This window comes from Copadichromis virginalis, linkage group LG22 (genome assembly GCF_057382275.1).
Source record: "Copadichromis virginalis isolate Kocher_CV1m ecotype Utaka linkage group LG22, C_Virginalis_male_GT1.1, whole genome shotgun sequence".
Classification (NCBI taxonomy): domain Eukaryota; kingdom Metazoa; phylum Chordata; class Actinopteri; order Cichliformes; family Cichlidae; genus Copadichromis; species Copadichromis virginalis.
In genome coordinates, this window is record NC_140638.1 from 12004732 (window position 1) to 12024175 (window position 19444).

Sequence of the window (19444 nt, forward strand, 5' to 3'; positions counted from 1 at the left end):
AAACTGGTAATAAAGAAACACAACGCAAACCTTGAAATGAAAACAACACCAAAAAGAGAAAAATAGCAGAAAGAGATGCAAACTAAACACAAATACATGCAAAACATCTGTCAAAGAACACAAAAGCACATCTATATGAGATGCTGCTCAGTCATAAAAACATGCAAAAATAAAAGCAAATGCACAGAAAAAACACAACCAAACCATATTGTGGCAAACTTCAGCAAAGTAGAAGATGTAGAGCTTTATTTTAGACCTGCAGTTCCTGTGTTCTTTACACTGCTCAGCTACAGAAATGCAGTTTTATTAGGAATATCCAAGAACAGCGGTCAGAGGTCATTAACGGGTGCAGCAGTCTCAGTCATGGTGTCCATTGCTGGCCACACTCAATACAGAACAAACAGCTGCAATAATGTTATACATTAACAATAACATGTTAATGTATAACATGTTATTGTTAATGTATAATAGATCATTAACTTGTGAATGTCACGTGAACAGTCCCATGAGTCTTTGGGCTAGTGGCTCCTCCCCTTAGCCCGCTACAATATTATAGACTGTATTATAAAGAGACACAAAATGACCAAATAAGACTGCTAGCAATGGTAGAGCTGATGAAAAATTAGAAAAACAACCAAAATAGACCAAAAATTTAAAAAGCACATTATTATCAATTCTGTCTCACTAAAACGGGATTGTTTTGCTGAAAAGTAAAGCAAAAAACTCTACATGCTACTATCTAGTGTAATAAACTGCTCAGCTGGGTAAAGATGAATAAACATTGATGACACTGGTACAAAAAAAAAAAAAAAAAAAAAAAAAAAAAAAACCTTTCTGGACAAGAATTGAACTGGAATGTAAGAAATCAGCTTTTAAGAACCCACTTTAGTGCTTCCCAGAGTTATACATCTCAACATCATTAGAAGAGAACCTGTGAGTCAAGGCTCTGTGGTCAAACTGCTGAAAAGAAACCACACTGAGTAAGTCCAGTAACAAGATGAAAGTTTCCAGGAACAAGAAAAGTAAATTAATGGGAATTAAAACAATTGACATCTGTTTCCTGTCTTATTTTGATAGTCAGTTTTGCTTCTTGGTTCCTTAGCTGAATTTTGTTCCCAAGGTGTCTCCACTCTTACCTCATGTGTGTATTTGAGTCCTCAGTTTCCCTCCTTTCTTTTATCACATCATTATCAGTCCTCCCCTAATGCTATGTCCTCTCTCGGCCGTCCTGTGTTTCTTTGTAGTCAGTTTCCTAGTTTACTTAGTTTTGTATTTTGTATTGTTTGAGTTTGTGAGTACAGCAATGAAGCTGATTTGTTGAGTTTATGTTCAGTCTCCAGAGTCCTGCATTTGTGTTCACTCCCAGGCTACCACACAGCAAGCCTGTGATACTTGGTCTCAGCCAGCCTCAGTAACGGAGCTGAGACGAAGAAGCAAACACGTTAAAACCATCACAGATGGCGTCCGTGTGGCATGTTTTGAAAATGCAGAAAGCTTTGAATATGGACAGAAATCAATTAAAATTAGTGCATAAAAGAAGTAAAGAGCAAATAAAAGAAGAAATAGTGAATTATGTCAGCATGTGCACAGTGAAAAATTTAAAGGATTAAAGTTGAGAATAGTTGTTTTAAAGCAACATGAAGATTGTGAGGCAGCACGGTGCTGCAGTGGTCAGCGCTGTTACATCACAGTAAAACGGATGTTGTCTCCATGCCTGTATCAGTTCTCTCTGGGACAGTTATCCTTTAGAAAACTTACAAATCAGTCCAAAAAACAAAAATTATCAGAATGCAGAAAATGTAACAACTTATACTCAAAATTTCTGGAGACACGACCTCCAGATTTTCTGTGGATTGTGAGTAACACCTTCACCTCTAGGGGGCAGCATTTTACAAGTGGCTGGTAAAACTTGTCAGAATTAAATGAAGCAAATAAAAACTTTTGTGACAAGAAACTTTTTAAAAAAAACCAAGACAACAAAAATCTGTGAAATGTGAAATATGAGGACTGTGATCCTGAATGTGTTAATTTGAAAGGAGATTTAATATTTACAGCAAGTAGAGTGTTTTCTGTAAGTTATCTTTTCAGTTTGGCCCCCAAGGTGCTAATTTTACATACATATTTACAAGTTGTTGTTATTTTCAGAAATAGCAGGAAAATCCAAAAACTTCTGTAAAATAAGGTAAAACAAACAGGCTGACCAGATCCCCAAATCTAAATGTGGGGTGGAATAGGTTTGTAGACCTTACTAATGCCTTTTGTGTTTAATGTTAAAAAGAAACTCGCGTTTTTTTCCCAGAAAACACCCAAAGGAGCCTGCATGATTCAGAAAAAATAATTTTTGAGACAGATGAAACCAAAACAAGCTCGTACAATGGGAAGAGAAAAGCATGGAGACGGAGAGAAACGGCTCATGAACTGAAGCATATAATCAGTAGTGATGTGCGATACCACTGGTTTCCTTTCTGATGAATTCAGAGTGGTATCGATGATACTGATCCGATACCGATACTCTGTACAAAAACTTAATGTTTCATTGTATTTCATAATACAATATATAACTGTATTATGTACCGGTAATCGGAATAATATAGCTTCATAATGATTACAGGACATCAGACTACTTGTTCATATTGCTTAATAATGTAGAATTATCATGCATAAATAAAAAATCTGAAGTTTTGTGCTATTTGAACACCTTGCCTGCCTGCAGCACTAAAGGACTCCGCCAGAGACGTCTGACTCCCCTAGCAGCACCTGTCCCTCTCCTCCTCTTCAGTTCGCCTCAACATAAGCTCGTCATATTCTGTGATATGATTTACTCTGAGGTGTTTGACTAGGTTAGTGGTGTTGCCACAACACCTCACTGTCTTGCCACATGTATCGCAAACCACGTCTCGGTCGTTTGTGGAGGTAAAATACGTCCACACGTGACTTCGTTCACGCTCGGCGTGAGTGCGCAGGCCAGTAGTTTGCATATGACCGTGAAAGGCAAGAGGAAGTAGTTCCTTCCAATTTAGACAATCCGAATGACATAGTTTCTTTCCACGGTGTTCCTGTTAATGAAAAACTACAAATTTACCCCAAAGTACTAAAATATCGATATTGATGAGAATCGATTCTAGAACATAAATTACTGGTATCGGAAGAATCGATATTTCAATATCGATCCGCACACCACAAGTAATCTGTCAAACATGGTGGAGGTATTATTATGTCATGGGCTCGCATGGCTGTCAGTGAAACCAGATCACTTGTGTTTATTGACAATGTGACTACTGATAGAAGGAACGGGATGGGCTATATTCTCTGCTCAGATTGAGCCAAGTGCTGAAAAACAGGTCAGACAGGCTTCACAGTGAAAATTGTTAATGAGCCAAAACAAACTACTAAAGAAACCCAGGAAATTTTCAAGGCAGAGAACTGGGATATTTTTGCAATGGCCAACTCAGTCACAAGCATGCTTTGCAGTTTTTAACAATGTGAGCACAATAATGTATGAGCCTCTTAAAATCAGAGACTGAGCATCAACTAAGCACGTTTGTTTAAACCAGGGGTGTTGAAACATAAGGCCGCGGGTCTATAATATGTGAAACATGTCAAATGTATCCCTCATGAATGATATCAAGTCATCTTGGCCCACAAACAACATTCCTGTAACAAAGTAAAAGCCGCAATCAGTTTTTTGGCAGGGATTTTTATATATCCTTTATTTATGCAGTTAAAAAATCTCGTTCACATTAAAAATGTCTTTTTTTAAGAGTAATCTGGTCGAGAGGGCAGCAGAATTGCAACAAATATAACAATAGTTCTGTAAACATATTTTAAGGACAAAGGACACGATTGGTTATAATGTAAGTACAATAAGACAGAGTTATAAAGATACTTGAAAACAGGCCATTTTTAAATTTGATATATAAAAAATCTGTAAACCCTTTTCACCGAAGTCTATTTACCAACATACATAAAGATGTTACACGTAAAAAACACGCGGAAACATTGGAAATCAGTTTTTGGCAGGCGATCGCAAGGAAGGCTGAAAAATGTGAAAGAGGGGATCAACTTTTGGACTTTTAACTGTATTTTCGTAAGTTTTACAGCTTTTCCTATTGATAAAGTCTGCATTTTAATCAGATGTTTAAGGTTTGATATAAAAATCCGCTGTGGTTGTGCACAGAGGCAAAACTACAAAATCTACAACCCTAACTGTATATGGGACAGTCAGACACATCAGCCACCGCCCCATAACCAGTGCCTTTAACGCGTCTCCCCAAAGCTGCCAAGTGCTCTTCTCATGGTGGCTGTTACGTAACACGCCGCCTGCTCCAAGCTCGGCTCTCCGCGGTGACTTTTCTGTGCTTTTATTTGCTGCTTTGAAATAAACGTTCTTTAACGTGAATAAACAGACCGCTCCTTCATACGACGGCCGCTTTTATTCGCTGAGAGCACAGCCCGTCATGCACCACCAGGAAATGGAGGAGGATGATGATGATGATTGTGTCGCTGCAGCCAACGGACGCGCGCACACACACACGCACTCCGCAGCAGAACTGGGAGGAGAAACCAGCAACAGGCAACGAGAACTTCGAGCACTGTGAGGTTAGAAGCTCTACTGACTCTAAATTATGTGAATTTTGAGCTTCAGGAGCGCACGGCATGTGTGGATTTACTTTGTGACGCCCGTGGAGCTGCTACATTGTCGCGTTTGTCACTTTAGTATTTAGTATTGTGTAGCGGAAGATGGGCTGGGCTCCCCGCGTTTGCGGTTGTTTCTGGCTCAGAAAAGGCGACTTTGCGCTCGATCGGGCTTCGCGTTAGAAACTTTTTAACGCCCGTGTCTCTCTCTTTATAGGTTTCGTGCAGCTACGGGTGAAGATGAGCGACGCCGGTCAGCCCAAACTTGAACTTTTCGTGAAGGTAAGAGAGTGAATGGGCGCAGAGAAGGAAAGCATCACACCCAGAGAGTGACGCGCACACGGGCGACATTATGTGCCCTGAGTTTATTTAGTGGGCTGAGCCGGTCTGCTCGGGCTTCTTTTATCTTATTGTTTCATCAGCACGCTCAGTGTGTTTTCTATTACATGCTGATAACCTGTCTCTGACACCTGCACGGTCCTTACAGCTGACTTCAAGCCACCTTTATTTTATCTTTTATTTTCACGCAGTATTTGTTGTAATAGTGACGTCAATCAGACCCCCCTCTGCTGACTCACCGGGCTTATAAACCACTGTAAGGCTAATCTAATTAAACGCACATTAAGATAACAGCCAGCCGACTTTAGTCTATATTTAGTATGTTGGCCAGGCAGGCTAATCCCATTTTCTTTGAGTCAAAAACAGGCAGTAACATACTAACCAGTGTGGCTGACTTCACACATAAAGATTTCTCTGTGTGAACATGTGCACCACCCTGTGCTTCCCACCCCCACCTTCTTCACGGTGAAAGATGCTGTTGTAACTTCTCTAAATTGACCTCTTAAATGTAGTTTCTCGTGAACTGTGGTTAACAACACTAGGCGGTTGCCTGATGAGCCACGTTTCAGATCCTAAAGATCAAAACTAGCACGCCCTACAGCAGTAAAGAAGTTAGGGGTGGGTGGGTCAATCCACGTTTACATTTCAGACATGAAAACCGAAAGGTGTGTTTTGTTGCTCTAAAAATTTTAATTTCTTCAGAATGCCTTGTTTTCCCCTAGTATCAGTACTAGTATTGGCAATATTTACCCAATATTTACTTAAGTATCGATACCAAAATTTGCCGTATGGCTCGGCAGTAACAGAAGTAACATATGCTGCATCTCAAGCTTCAGGTAGTTTCATTTTGGGGATTGTTTTTGGAGCTGATTAATGATTGGGTCTACAAACTGTGTTATAGTGTTTAAAACAGCCTTGTGCAGACTAAATAATCATAGTTTGTTTCATTTATGCAATAATTATATTCCAATTTATCCGATAGTGGGAAAATTACTGCTGTAAAGACAAATCAGACAAGCAGATAAACTCTGTACATTTGCGATTTAAAAGGCAGAAATTAGAACTTTATTTCCATCATACCAAAAAACCCCGAATTTCTTTTTTGTTTAACAGCAGCTATTCCATCCTGCTCAAACGCCTTCACTTTCAGTTGTCGATTCGAGTTCTTTGAGGAAATGTGATGTGTGGTGATGTATATTTCTCTTTGTTTTGACTCAGACATCCTGTGTGCTGACTTTGCAGGTTGGTTTAAGGGTGAAAAACTAAGGTGCACGTTTCTGCACCAACAGTATGCGTACTGTAACCAAATGTGCGGCCAAGATTTTAAGGCTTTTCTTTGCGTTTTTGGATCGCTGACCTGAAGAAACACAGCAGATTTTCCAGCATTTTATGGAGGAAAGTCTTAGAAAATTAGATGGAAACATTACTGTAATATTGTAATATTCTCTGTTTTTGTTTCCCAGGCAGGAAGCGATGGTCAGAGCATCGGCAACTGTCCTTTCTCTCAGCGTCTCTTTATGGTGCTGTGGCTTAAGGGAGTCACCTTTGACGTTACCACAGTGGATATGAAGAGGTGAAAGCACTCGTCCTTCACGCTCTGTATGGCCACTTTTGTTTATTCTGTCTCTCTCACTAATGCTGGCGCAACAAGGGAACATTCGCCTACACTTTTAATGTTTTAATGGCCCCAAGTGAAGCTGGCACTGAAAAAGCCTGGGGTATTTCATTCATTCATTAAAAGATAAAAAGCTGCCACGCTTTGATTTTAGGTGAAAGTTGGACACATTGTAGCTGCTCACATGGGTAATTTCCTGCGGTTGGAAATCTTTCCACTCCTTTTTTTCCCTTTTTTGTCTTTCTCTGTTCTGACTCACTCTCTACTCCATCTGTCTTCTGGACTTTTTCCGTCCCGCTTTCAGGAAGCCAGACATCTTGAAGGACCTGGCACCGGGTGCTCAGCCTCCCTTCCTGTTATACGGCAGCGAGGTGAAAACTGACACCAACAAGATTGAGGAGTTCCTGGAAGAGCATCTCTGCCCTCCAAAGTAATCTTTCCCTTCATCTCTGAAGTGCTGATACAGATAACACAAACTGTCTTGTTTGATCTGATAATGATCTGAATATTGCAACTTTGTTGGGCACAAAGAGATGTCTCTGGAGGCTTTGAGCACAGATTGATTGTTTTGAATTTTGCAGGAAAAAGGCAACATTTTGTAGACAAGTTGAAAAAGTAGGCCCTGCACGCCAACTCCAAACCACAAGATTTAAATCTGAATCTTTGTGAGATTAAACTATCTAATTCTACATTTTTGCAGGTGTTTCCGTTGTAGATACAGCAATGAATAGATTAATGATAACAAAATAAACCGTTGGCTGGAAATGCATTTGTTGACTTCTTGCACATCAACACGAATCGCTTGAAGATTTATATCTTGATGTGATCTATGATGTGATTGGACATCTAGGTATCCTCGTCTGGCTGCTCGTAACCCAGAGTCCAACACGGCAGGCCTGGACGTCTTCTCCAAGTTCTCTGCCTACGTCAAGAACTCAAACCCTCAGACCAATGAAAGTAAGTCGGCTCCACTCAGACTTATGGTGCAATAAAGTAAATGTTAGAGTAGTGCCTGGTTTAAAATCGTGCTGAGCTGCTTCTGTCAGTTCCCAGATGGGCTAAAAATCAGCAGGGAGCTTCTGTTAATAACATTAGGCTCTGAGTGTAAACACGTCACCTGCTGATGTTTGTGTGCAGCTTTTCCTACCTCGTCTCTGCTGCTGGTTTAAATATATTTATATCAAGACACCTCTCTTTATACTTAATGCTTGAGTGTTTTCTGTGTGTGCCCATGTGCTCAGATCTAGAGAAAGGCCTCCTGAAGGCTCTGAAGAAGCTAGACGACTACCTCGGCTCCCCACTTCCTGATGAGATCGACGAGAATAGCGCCGATGAGCTCACTTCCTCGTCACGCCCTTTCCTGGATGGCCAGGCGCTCACTCTGGCTGATTGCAACCTGCTGCCTAAGCTCCACATCGTGAAGGTGATCTTGTGATTTTTAAAGCAGTGCAGCATGAGGATGATGGGTTATAAGAATGAGTCAATGCTTTGCTTTGTTTTTTTGTAATTATGCCTATTTTTTCCCACCCTCTATCTCTGCAGGTGGTGTGCTTGAAATACAGACAATTCACCATCCCTCAGAGTCTGACAAACCTCTGGAGGTACCTGAACGCCACCTATGCAAGGGAGGAGTTCTCTTCCACCTGCCCGGTTGACGAGGAGATCTACTTCGCCTACTCCTCTGTAGCTAAAGCTCTCAAGTAGGGATAGAACAGGGGGTTACATGTTCTGAATATACCAGCAGAGCAACATAGGAAAGCACAAAATACACACACACACACACACACTCATGAATATTCACTCTGCAAGCAGCATGGTCGATCCTTTTCTTTGTAAACTGGAGCGCTGCAGGAATCATTTGTTACGCCTGCAGGTTAATTTCTTGCACCCTTATACGCCGGTATCACCTTTCGCAGTGTTGGCGCTAGTTTACATTGTTTTTCCTCACCTGAAACTGGGTCGGTTTACATCAGCAAGGGAAACAAGGAAACTCGGGAAAGCGCAAGTGAAAGCAATTACATGCAAGTAGTGCAACTTTTAACCCCGTTAAACTTCCTCCTCCGATTGGTTCTTTCACGGGTCACGTTCTCCGGTTGCCGACCACGTTGCTCGCAGGAGCGCACATCCACATCGTCATCGCACTCGTCTAACTACAGCCCTGCTTATGTACAGTTTCACCATGAGCAGATACACACTGACGCTTCTTGTTCCTTTCTTCTTCAAGACAGTTGCTACAGTATGTTTTGGGGTTTTTTGTTATTTTTCCTGGTAGTAATTTCAACAGACACAAAGCTGCCTGACAGATCAAACTTTTCATATGTAACGTTGCAGGCTTCCCCCAGGCAGATTCAGCTCTCGTTTCTCTGGTTAAGGAAGTGAAATTTGCATATCAGCTCCAGATCACCTGCCAAAGAGTCTTTTGTACTGAGCCTTTCACATGGACTTTATTTCGTTACTGAGGGTACAAGGCCTTTTTACAGTACAAAATCTTTTTTATCCTTTAATTAAAAGCCAAGTTTTGTCTAAGTGTTAGATTGCTTATTCTTTGTAGTGCACCTCAGAGAGGAAAGGGGTGCATACCGGGTCTCGCTGAAGAGCTGAAAACAGTTACAGAGACAGGAAACTGTTTCAATAGAGGCGGGCTTCCCCTTTCTGTGCTCCCACACAGCAGGCGTGAAGGATTATTTAAGATTACCAAGCGTCTATGTGATCCGCTGTGAGGGCCCATTGCCAGTAATTTATTCAGTGCTGCCCAGTGGGTATTGAAGGAGGTGCAGGATGAAGCGTATTTGTGTTTCTCACTGTCAGTTACTCCCATGAAAATGCTTTCTAATTCTAACGCTTTGTACAAATTAAATCAGCTGCACAAAATATAACATTTAGTCTTCTTGCTAACACGATGAATTACTTCGACTGCTTATCTGGTGTAAGCACTGTGTAAGCATTGCCATTGAATGCTACCAAAAGAAGCCAAAACTACGGATTATATAAAAGGTGTTTGTAGCCACCATGACATCATTTCCTTTTTTTTTGAAACAATCTTTTGAAACCGGATGTGACAAACGAGAGCCGATTTGAAACTTTGCATTCATTGGCTTATGACTTGTCAATAATTTGTCATTGCCGTTAGCCAATGTGCATCCTAGATACACCTTGGACTGACCAAAATGTATAAAATGGACCCGATGTTTTGTTTTATCCATTTATGGTACTTTCACCTCCTTCAAACCTGACACATATAGGGACTACATTAGCTTATAGTCCCTTGAGGCTGGGTTTTATTCTCAAACGGTGCATCTTTCACATGTAAGGCGATTATGTTAACTGCTACGCTGTTGAACCACTCTCTCTTATTCAGTATGATCCAAAATGAGTAACTCAGCCTATTTAAGCTCTTCCAGAAACTGTTTACACAGGACAACTCCAAAGGCTGTTACCCCATAGGTAGTCTTTTCAAGCAGAGAAGTCCAACCCCAATGGCCATGAAAAAGGGTGGCCATTTAAGGCACTTCCCTATTGGTTTCACTCTTCAGACCATGAAGTTACATCCATTTTTTAATAGTCTGCAGTTACCATGAGCCTGTTAAAGTGCTATAAAACATGCTAAACATAGACATTTTTTTTTAAAAAGAGGAAGGATAAGCATCAACATAGCTACAGTTATAAAACAACCAGGTTGATATAAATGGAGTCTGAACATTTATAATATGTGGATTTACTTTTCGAGATTAGTGCACCACGTCAACTGCTAGTATCTCCTGTCCAAATGTCGTCTACATTTTGATAGAAACCAAGAATTTTGGCCTTGTAACCAGTTGTAGGTTAAATGCATTGTTAGTGTTTTCACGGGACTTGCTGACAGTAAAAATATACCTGAACCAGCCTGATCCTTTAAAAGCCTTGTGTCCTCAGAGATGCGCTGTGGACTAATCCACTCCTGGGAGGAAGTCCTCTGGTCTGAAATTCCTGTTTAAGTGACTTGAAATGAACTCGCTGCGAGGAACTGGAACTACTGGACAGCACGCCTTTTCTGACTTTAGGAGCAGCTTGTGAAGGAAATAATGAACTAACATTTATAGAGAGCTCTCAGGGATGGGCCCTGTCTACATGTGCAGTAGGGCTGCCACAAACGATTATTTTGATAGTCGACTAGTCACCGATTATTTTTGCGATTAGTCGACTAATCAGATCATCATCCATTGGACGTAAAACTACAGCTTATTGCACCAGCAGCATCTGCTCTTATATAACTATCATTAGCTTACAGCTTTAAGTGTTTAAGGTCTGTGCTAACTAAAAATAAAGACAAGATGATAGTTTATTAAATTTTAATGAAATTTGCAGATTGTTTCGGTGAAGTTTAATAAACTCCTTGCTATCTAAAATATAACAGGACACTGGAGTATATTCTGGAGCATCTCACACTTCTGATAATCAGTTGTCTGCTTGACGTTTATTCAGCTGTGTAAAAACTATAACTTTAATCTCAGACAAACTGATTTACTCAGGAACAAATAAAATACTAAAAAAAAAAGCCAAACAATAACATTTTAAGTTATCTAAGTGACTCATATATATTTAACCTGAGTAGCGAAAACGATTTGCGGGGAGTCCGGTGTTCTCACGGCGCTAGTGAGCCTAGCCCCCGGCTCGCTAACGAGCTAGTGGGTAACAGATGTCTCCGAAAACGTCGGAGCGCTTTTGAAAATATGTGGTGTCCTGATAAACTGAGCAGATATTTGAGGTTTACACAGCTACATTCTCGCCTGAAAATATGTTAAACGTTTATTTTGTGACCCAGAAAGAATAATAAGAGTAACATTAAAACTAACTAGCTGCCGCCATTGTTGGAAACTGCGCTGGGCCGCGCTATGAATTCTGGGACACAGCTGCTTCTTCTTCTTCTTCTTTGGGGTTTAACGGTAGCTGACATCCTTGTACATGCAATGCTGCCATCTTCTGTTTCAGTCCGTTATTACACTCTTAAATCCTGCCACTTATTCCTGCGTCTTTTGTGATCTTAAAGCTTCAAACGACGCGTCGACTATTAAATCAGTCGTCGATTTTGATAATCGACGTAATCGTGACTAGTCGACAAATCGTGGCAGCCCTAATGTGCAGTAGTAAAAATTAGTTTCTGAGTTGTGTTTTTCCCTTTTTTTCACACAAAAAACTTAAATGGAAGCTTTTTAAAACCTCCGTCCACAGTGAAGACTCTCAATAGGGAAACAGGAGGAAAAGGTGTGCGCCTTTATTTCCTTTTTTGACAACAGGCTGGCTTCTAATTGGCCAGCATTCCTGTACAGTTAGGGTCACTTGTTGCGATTATGTCAAGCACCCTTGACGTATTTCTTTTTTGCATTTTTGTGTTACGATTTTTTTTTTCTGAACAAAAGCAAAAAATTCCAGTTTTAAAAGAACATCCATGTACGTGTGGACCGGGCTACAGTTTGTGCTGCAAACATCTTTGTTGTGTGTCTCAGATCAGGGTGAAACTCATTGACAAAATAAACCTAAGTGCAATTTAAGCATATTTAAGAAGACAATCTTGAGTTAAACTTTATTAGAAAAACAGCGGGAGCAAAGTCAATTCTTTTTCTACAGAGGTTGTAATCCCTCCGCAATGACATGCTTGGTATTGATCAAGTAGATGATGCATTGTACTTGACTGAATTGTTGGATTTTTATCTATTTTTTAAAGTGGAATGATGTTTAAAGGGACAGAGTCTGAATAATTTTAGTGCTAATATATTGTAGTATTTCTTCTCTCCGTGTGTGGAAGACTGTAGGACTTGATGTAATTTCAGGGACCACTTAATATGTTAAATTAGACAAATCATTAAATGCATAGTTTGTTTCTCAATTAACTGTTTTAACTTTTTTTTTAAGAATATATATATATATGTCATCCATGTCCGTTGTTATCCAAACTGTGCTTTTTGCTTTGTTTCTTAACCATCTTTTACTATTTTAGCCTTTTATTGTCTTTTTTTCCACTCATTTTGCCATCATGTAGTCAAAAACATCTAAACTTCAAAGTCCACTTGATCAAAAGTAAAAGTGCTGACACACAATCAGCTGGCTTAAATCATCGATCAAGGCAAACTACTAGCGCAGCTGAAATGTATTTTGTACTTTAAACATCTTACGAAGTAGGGTTTATTAATGTCCCAATAAAACATCTTCATAGTAAATCAGTCGGTGACAGATGTTTCATTTTTAAAAAATTTTTTTTATCGAGGATAAAACTGCATCGTCTCGTCTGCTGCTCAGGCCAGCAGGAGCCCGAGCGCAGGCAGCAGGCAGAGCACCACTCCCACCAAGCTGGGGGCAGTACCGGACACGGCACCGTTGCACAGGTCGGTATCGCAGCACACGTTGGTGTAGTTGAAGGAGACCCCTGACGTGTATTTCTCTCCACTCACGTCGCACTGGGAGGCAACTGCGCAGCTTTTTTCGTACAACGTCAGCTGTAGTGGGCCTGTGAGAGCAGAGGAGTAGAAGGATATTATTATTGTTATTATTATTCGCATGGAATTTAAAGAGCATTCAATCCTTTTTCTACACTTTTAATGGTTCTTGACACAGGACACTGTGCCTTTTTAGGACTAGTTCACTCAGCAAGTGTCGAATGCGAGGAAAAAAATATTTGATGCACTGATTAAGTATTATGTTTCCAAATGTCTCTCAGTTTTGGAAATTTGCATCTATTTGGACTCAAGGATGATCTGATTTTGTGAAAATCTGAATGTCAAAGGTCACAACAACCTAACAAAGCATGCGTTTAACCAGAACTCATGAATTCATAAATCTGTTTTGTCAAACTTTCCCACCAAAATATAACAGAATGATGTTTTATATCCTCATTTCTCAGCAAATCCAATATATTTTTCAATTAATTGTTATATAACATAAATGGAATCATGACTAATTGAGATGATATGATGTGTTTATGCTTAAATAGATACTGAAGTGTATTGTGTTTTATACATTTTTTGATCGTTTTAAATTTAACATTATGAATGCTTCAAAAACAGTAAAAGCAAAGAAAACTTTGAATGCCTGATTAGTTTTATTTCTTGATTTTTTTTTTTTTGCACCTGGATGTTAGCAATATAGACTCACCAGACACTTCATTAGGTATACCTGTCCAGCTGCTCGTTAATGCAAATCTCCAATTAGCCAACTGCATGGCAGTAAGTGACATAGTTGTTGGTGCCAGGCAGTCTTATCTTAGTGTTTCACAAACTGGTGATTTGCTGGGATTTTCCCACACAACCATCTGCAAGGTTTACAGAGAATGGCCGGAAAAGATCAATTGTTCAGTGAACAGCAGTTCTCTGGGTGAAAATGCCTCATAGAGACCAGAGGCTACACTGAAGGAATCCATCTTTCCTTGTATTTATGGTTCAGGTTGCTGCTGGCGGTGGTGCAGTATGTAGGAGATATTTTACCAGCTCATTATTGTCTAAACACCATATTGTTCCCGAGTATTGTTGTTAACCACGTCCATCCCTTTATGCCCACAGTGTACCAATGTTTTGATGGCTGCTCCCAGCAGGATAATGCACCATGTCATCAAATCATCTCAAACTGGTTTTTGAACATGACACCGAGCTCACATTACTCATATGGAACGAGCGACTTTCATCACGAATGTTTAGCCGACAAATCTACAGCAACTGTGCGACGCTATCATGACAATATAGCGTATATGGACCAAAATGTCTGAGGTATTTTTCCAAAAGCTTGCTGAATCTATGACACAGAGATTTAAGGAAGTTTGAACAGCAAAAGGAGATCAAAGCAAGGAACTAGCAAGATGTGGCCGGTGAGTGTAGGAAATCCAAAACTCAAAAAACAACAAGATATAAACAGAAAGGATAGCAGAGTCCAAAAACTGCAGTAGAACGAAGTACAGTAAAACAAGAGACAGCAGATTATTCATTCAGACTCTTCATCAAGCAAGCAAATTTAACTAGTTCCTCACTGGGATTGTTTTAAAATTACTCATACTGCAAACTGAGAGTAATTGTGGGAACTTTGTCCCCTGATGAGACATGGTGATCATTTTTGCCCCACCCAGATAGCCCGGAGTGTTATTTTTAGACATAATTTGACATCATGGGTGCTATTGAGCTGACAACCGGCCTGATGAGAAAATGGTACAGAAGTTTGAATCATTCTTTCACCTGGTTTTGTTTTCACATTTAGGTCACTGACGAAAGACAAGGCCCTGAGAAGCAGTTCAAAGAGCAGCCTACAAAGACATGAAACAGTCCTTATTGTACAGTTTATGTATGATATGTGACCACAAGCTGAAAGGTTTTGTTTATAAAAAGAACTTTAGACTTGGTCCTAATGGTGTCTTTATTGTCTGTTCACTGTAATGTGCATTTCTAAAAATGTTTCTCACAAATCTTTTATAAAATAAGGCTTTATTTTCCAGTTTGTGGCCATCATGCTTGAGACTCACTGAAATTAATCTAATCTAATAAATGCAGACAAATCTGGCTCTTACCTCGTGTTCCTGTCGCTACGCTGGAGAGGCAGCGCTGGCCAGCTGGACACTCCACAGGAAACTTTAAGCAGTCCAGAGGAGAGATGGATGGAAACATACAGGTGTAACAGTGCAAACAGGCTGAGGGGCAAAAACAGTGGTTGTTAGGCACTGTCAGCTGTACAGCTCTGGCAGGGATTGCAACAACAAGAGCTTAAAACTCCAATATTGTATCAGCTGACAGTCACAACATAAAAGATTTAGCTCTGAAACATGATATTTGCGAACTAACAGTAACTGCAATTATGTTTGTTTCCACAAGAAGCCAAATTGTTTCGTAGAAGATGAATGCATATTTTGATGTTGAAAAATAGACTTGTTGGTGCCCCCTGGTGGAATATCTTTGTAATTGAGACACTTTTTAACTTCTCTTCTAACATTGGCTTCTCTGCACTTCAGCAACATCTGATAATTACTTTTCTATCACCGATTCGGCAGACAACTGTCATAACAGAAACTCTAAGTACTTTTCATTTACTAGCTATACATTTTATGATGCCAACATGTTTCTATTCATAAGACAACAGTAAAAACACTGTAAAATGGGTTAAAGGTTACACTCTCTTTACTTTTCGTATTTCCAAGTGTACGATATGTACACAACAAATGTAAATATGCAAACAGCGCACTGCAAAATTACATTGGCAAGCAGCTTTAAGACAGCGTAAGCAGAAGTCATGTGTCCTTCCTTCTGCATGTTCTACTCGGGCACCACCCTTCACCAGAGTTATTGAGTATATGATTAAAGATGTACACTTGTAGTTGAGTAAGTTATTGTTATGATAATATTTCATTTTGAGTTTATTTTATATTTATGAGTAAAACTAGTAAACTTTAAATTAAAATAGTCAAACTCATTAGAAAAAAAGCCTGACATTGGAGAATAAATATGAAATGTTTGTTTATAATTCACTTTTAGTTTAAAAATATCAGAGTACTTGTAGATTTTACATTTAACTCAAGTCAGCACCTTTTAAACTCTTCACATGTTGTGTACGATAAAGTTTAAATATGTAACTAAAATTGTAACTAAAGTAAGTGTGTTATGGGGTGACTGTAGCTCAACAGGTACAGCGAGCCATCTACTAACTGGGACATTGGTGGTTTGATTGGCAGCTGCTTCAGTCTCAGTGCCAAAACGTCCTTGAGCAAAATACTGAACCAAGTTGCTCTTTGTTGCAGTGTGTATAAAACACTGTGTAATAGAAAAGTGTTATATAATAACCGCTCGATTTACCGTGTTAAATTTGTACTTTCCACCACTGAAAAACAAGAAAAAGTGCTTGAACTTTCAAAGTCTTAGACAAAATGTGTACTGGACTAAATGACTTATTTCATGTTTACCAGTCACATAAGAAAAATTAAAATCATTACCGACAACAAATCCAACATACTGAACTTACTTGAACGGATTTCTTCAACAATCTACACTATTTGAATCAAACTACAGTAGTGGAATATAAGCATACACTACAAATCTCCTCTGTGTAGTATTTCCTGGCAAAAAGAGCTTCCTAATTAAAGGGATAAAACTCTCTTTATGTGAAAAGTATACCTGAACTCATCAAATCAAGCATGTTAGCATCCATCATTAATCATTTTTCCTGTAACAGGAGATCTTGCACTAAAATGCATTAAAAAATATGTCAGCTTTAAGAGAGTCAAATCTCAAATGTGCATGCAGAAAAATGTCAAACATCACAGAGTTTTGTTTCCACCGACCAAGCTCTGCAGACTTTGTCCCTCTCACTGACTTAAGTAATGGATGTCCAGTATTTAAAAGTATTCGATTTTTTTCCCTTACATTACAAAAGCACCTGAAGACAATTGAATGTTTTTACATACCTGCCAAAGGAAGACAACACATGAGAATAAATAAAAGTTGTGAACGAGGCATGATGCTTCCTTAAAAGTCCCTTGGTTGATGTTTCGAGCTGGATTTTTCTAAACACTTCTTGTCCCAGGGCGTTACAACTCCCTAACTACTTTATGTGGTGCGTCCCCCAGCTCATTTGCAAATTACATTTATTTTCATCTCTGTTTCTCTCTATGTCCCCAATGATCTGATAAAAGGTCCCTCTTTATATCGCAAGCACCCGCGTGTCACCTGAGTTTTTCCCTCAGTCTTTGCTGATTTGTGCTGTCATGAGGCGAACTCCTCCCTGAAACTTCTAATTCAATCTGGAGAGTTAATTGTGGACAGCATGGTTACAGGCAGTGGGAAAATGAAGAGTTATATAGTGAATTTGGTGAGTGTTTATATACTAACGATGCTCAGGAAGCTTTTGACAAGAACAACATCTTCACTCATTCATTCAGTGACTGCTGGTTGCAGGCATTTGTCTCTCTTGTGGTTCTGCCGCAGCATTTCAGTCAAGTTAAGTTCTGGACGCTGACTGGGCTATTTCATCACCTTGATTCATTTTTGTTTTGTTTTGTTTTGTTTTTAGCCTTTCTGTTGTCTAAGGAGTTTGGAAAGCAAAGCGTCTGGACTTCTTTAATTTTCTTGAAGACATTTCACGTCTCGTCGAGAAGCTTCTTCAGTTCTAAGAGCAAATGGTAAAGAGTCCCAGATTTTTAAGCCCTATGGGAGTGTCCTCCAAGAGGGTAATGAACCGCCTATATCACACGAGCCAAGGTGTGAAAACAGATGTGGGTCACAATCAGCCAAGGTTTCAGGTGAACCCATTGGGAAACCTAGCCTTTCTGTTGTACTTGGGATCATTGTCCTCTTGCACAACCCAATTTCAGCCAAGCTTTAGCTGTCAGAGCAATGGCCTCATATTTTACTACTTTAATACTTTGGTATATAGAAGAGTTGGGTTGCAAAACAAGCTCAACTCATCATCCTTCCACCACCATCCTTCACAACTAGTATGACCCTGTGACCCTGTGCATCATGGCCAAACATCTCCACTCTGGATTCAAAGACATTGATCCAGAAATCTTTTGATTTGTTCAGATGTAACTTTGCAAACCTAAACTGTGCTGTCCTCAGTCAGGACTCTGTAGAAATTTGTGGGTTTTTTCTGACCTTGGGGTGAATTTTCCGCGTTCACACAGAAGACACACCTGACCAACAGACCAGCAAACTGCCAAAACAGCTTTTTGTAGAGATGCTTACAGTTGCTGATGATCAGTTACCAAGTCCATTTGATGATTAGCAAACTGCCTGCTACTTTTAATTGCACAAGGAAGCTGTCTGAGAGTTCTTACCTTAGAAAAGTTTTTCACAGTTAATGCAGGTCCCACAATAAAACCCTGCAGGACTGATTTAGTTAGCTCAAAATCAGTTTTATGGACCATTGTGTGGATATAATTAGTTATAAACTGGTTGTTTTCTTGCCATACTTGTGTGTATAAATAGGTTTTTTTAAAAGCCTAATTTTCCTGTCAAGTTGTAATCTATTTTTATGTGCAGTGTCATAAATTGCGCGGTTTGCGAGCATGCTGCTAAAAAAAACATTTGAAAAAAACTGCAATAAAAAGGGGGGAAAGGGTTTCTTAAGAAATATAATGTGAAAACTTAAAGTTTTTAGTGATTTTGTTTTGTTAAATACTCTTTGTCATCTAGCTCCATAATTCTTGTGCCAGTTTTGTTTAGTTAGAAATTCTGGCCTCTATCTGAGCCATTTATAAAAGAAAAGACATTATGTGTAACTGCATGAGACAGCAGCTGCTGTAGAGAAAAGATGAGCACCGATAAAGTCAGCACGGTGCAGAAAGAGTCAGCAGACAAACAGAGGGAGAAAGCCAGCAACTCAGAGACAGCGGGTCAGTGAGCTCCACAGCGAGCCTGTTTAAACAAATTATCCTTCAGGGCCTAATGGGAGACGTGAGGGCAGCAAGCAGGACGGTCTGCTGACAGCAAGTCTTGTGATGGAGCGAAACGAGTGGGCTCAGACTGAATAAGCTCTTTACAAGTTGATTAATTACAAGCTTAAAAAAAAATCTTCCTGGAAATATTGAGGTTTTTGTTCATTTCTCTTGTATTTTTTCAGTTACTTTTGTCTGGATGCAATACTGTATGCAGAAACAATCCATGGGCATTGCTGAGGCATAAATGACATTGAGAGTTTATGACCTGTGATGCATTTTGGAGGCATGTATGTTTGCTACTAAAGCAATAGATTTTTGCATGGAGTTTGGTGTGACTTTGTTTCTGTCCATTTGTGTCTTTATTAAATGATTTGCATATAACCTACAAAAGAATCCCCAGAACTAGTGCCAAATAAAAGTATTATGGGATTAAAGGTCCTTTTCTTTTGTTCAAATAAGCAAGCATTCATGTTGTA

General features: G+C 39.5%; 2 protein-coding genes across 2 annotated transcripts; one reads left to right on the forward strand and one right to left on the reverse strand.

The window, feature by feature from the left end:
- Positions 1-4487: 4487 nt before the first annotated feature.
- Positions 4488-12786, forward strand: clic1 (CLIC family member 1). Its single transcript, XM_085445757.1, has 7 exons — positions 4488-4599; positions 4853-4917; positions 6438-6547; positions 6894-7019; positions 7440-7546; positions 7831-8012; positions 8132-12786. The coding sequence occupies exons 2-7, from the start codon at positions 4876-4878 to the stop codon at positions 8291-8293; spliced, it is 729 nt and encodes a 242-aa protein (XP_085301883.1). The 5' UTR covers positions 4488-4599; positions 4853-4875; the 3' UTR covers positions 8294-12786.
- On the reverse strand, positions 12197-17199 carry LOC146682808 (prostate stem cell antigen-like). The gene is made up of 3 exons (XM_085445758.1): positions 16995-17199; positions 15111-15230; positions 12197-13070 (listed from the first exon to the last, which is right to left on the reverse strand). Exons 1-3 carry the CDS (start codon positions 17044-17046, stop codon positions 12859-12861), a joined length of 384 nt encoding a protein of 127 aa, XP_085301884.1. The 5' UTR covers positions 17047-17199; the 3' UTR covers positions 12197-12858.
- Positions 17200-19444: the final 2245 nt, after the last annotated feature.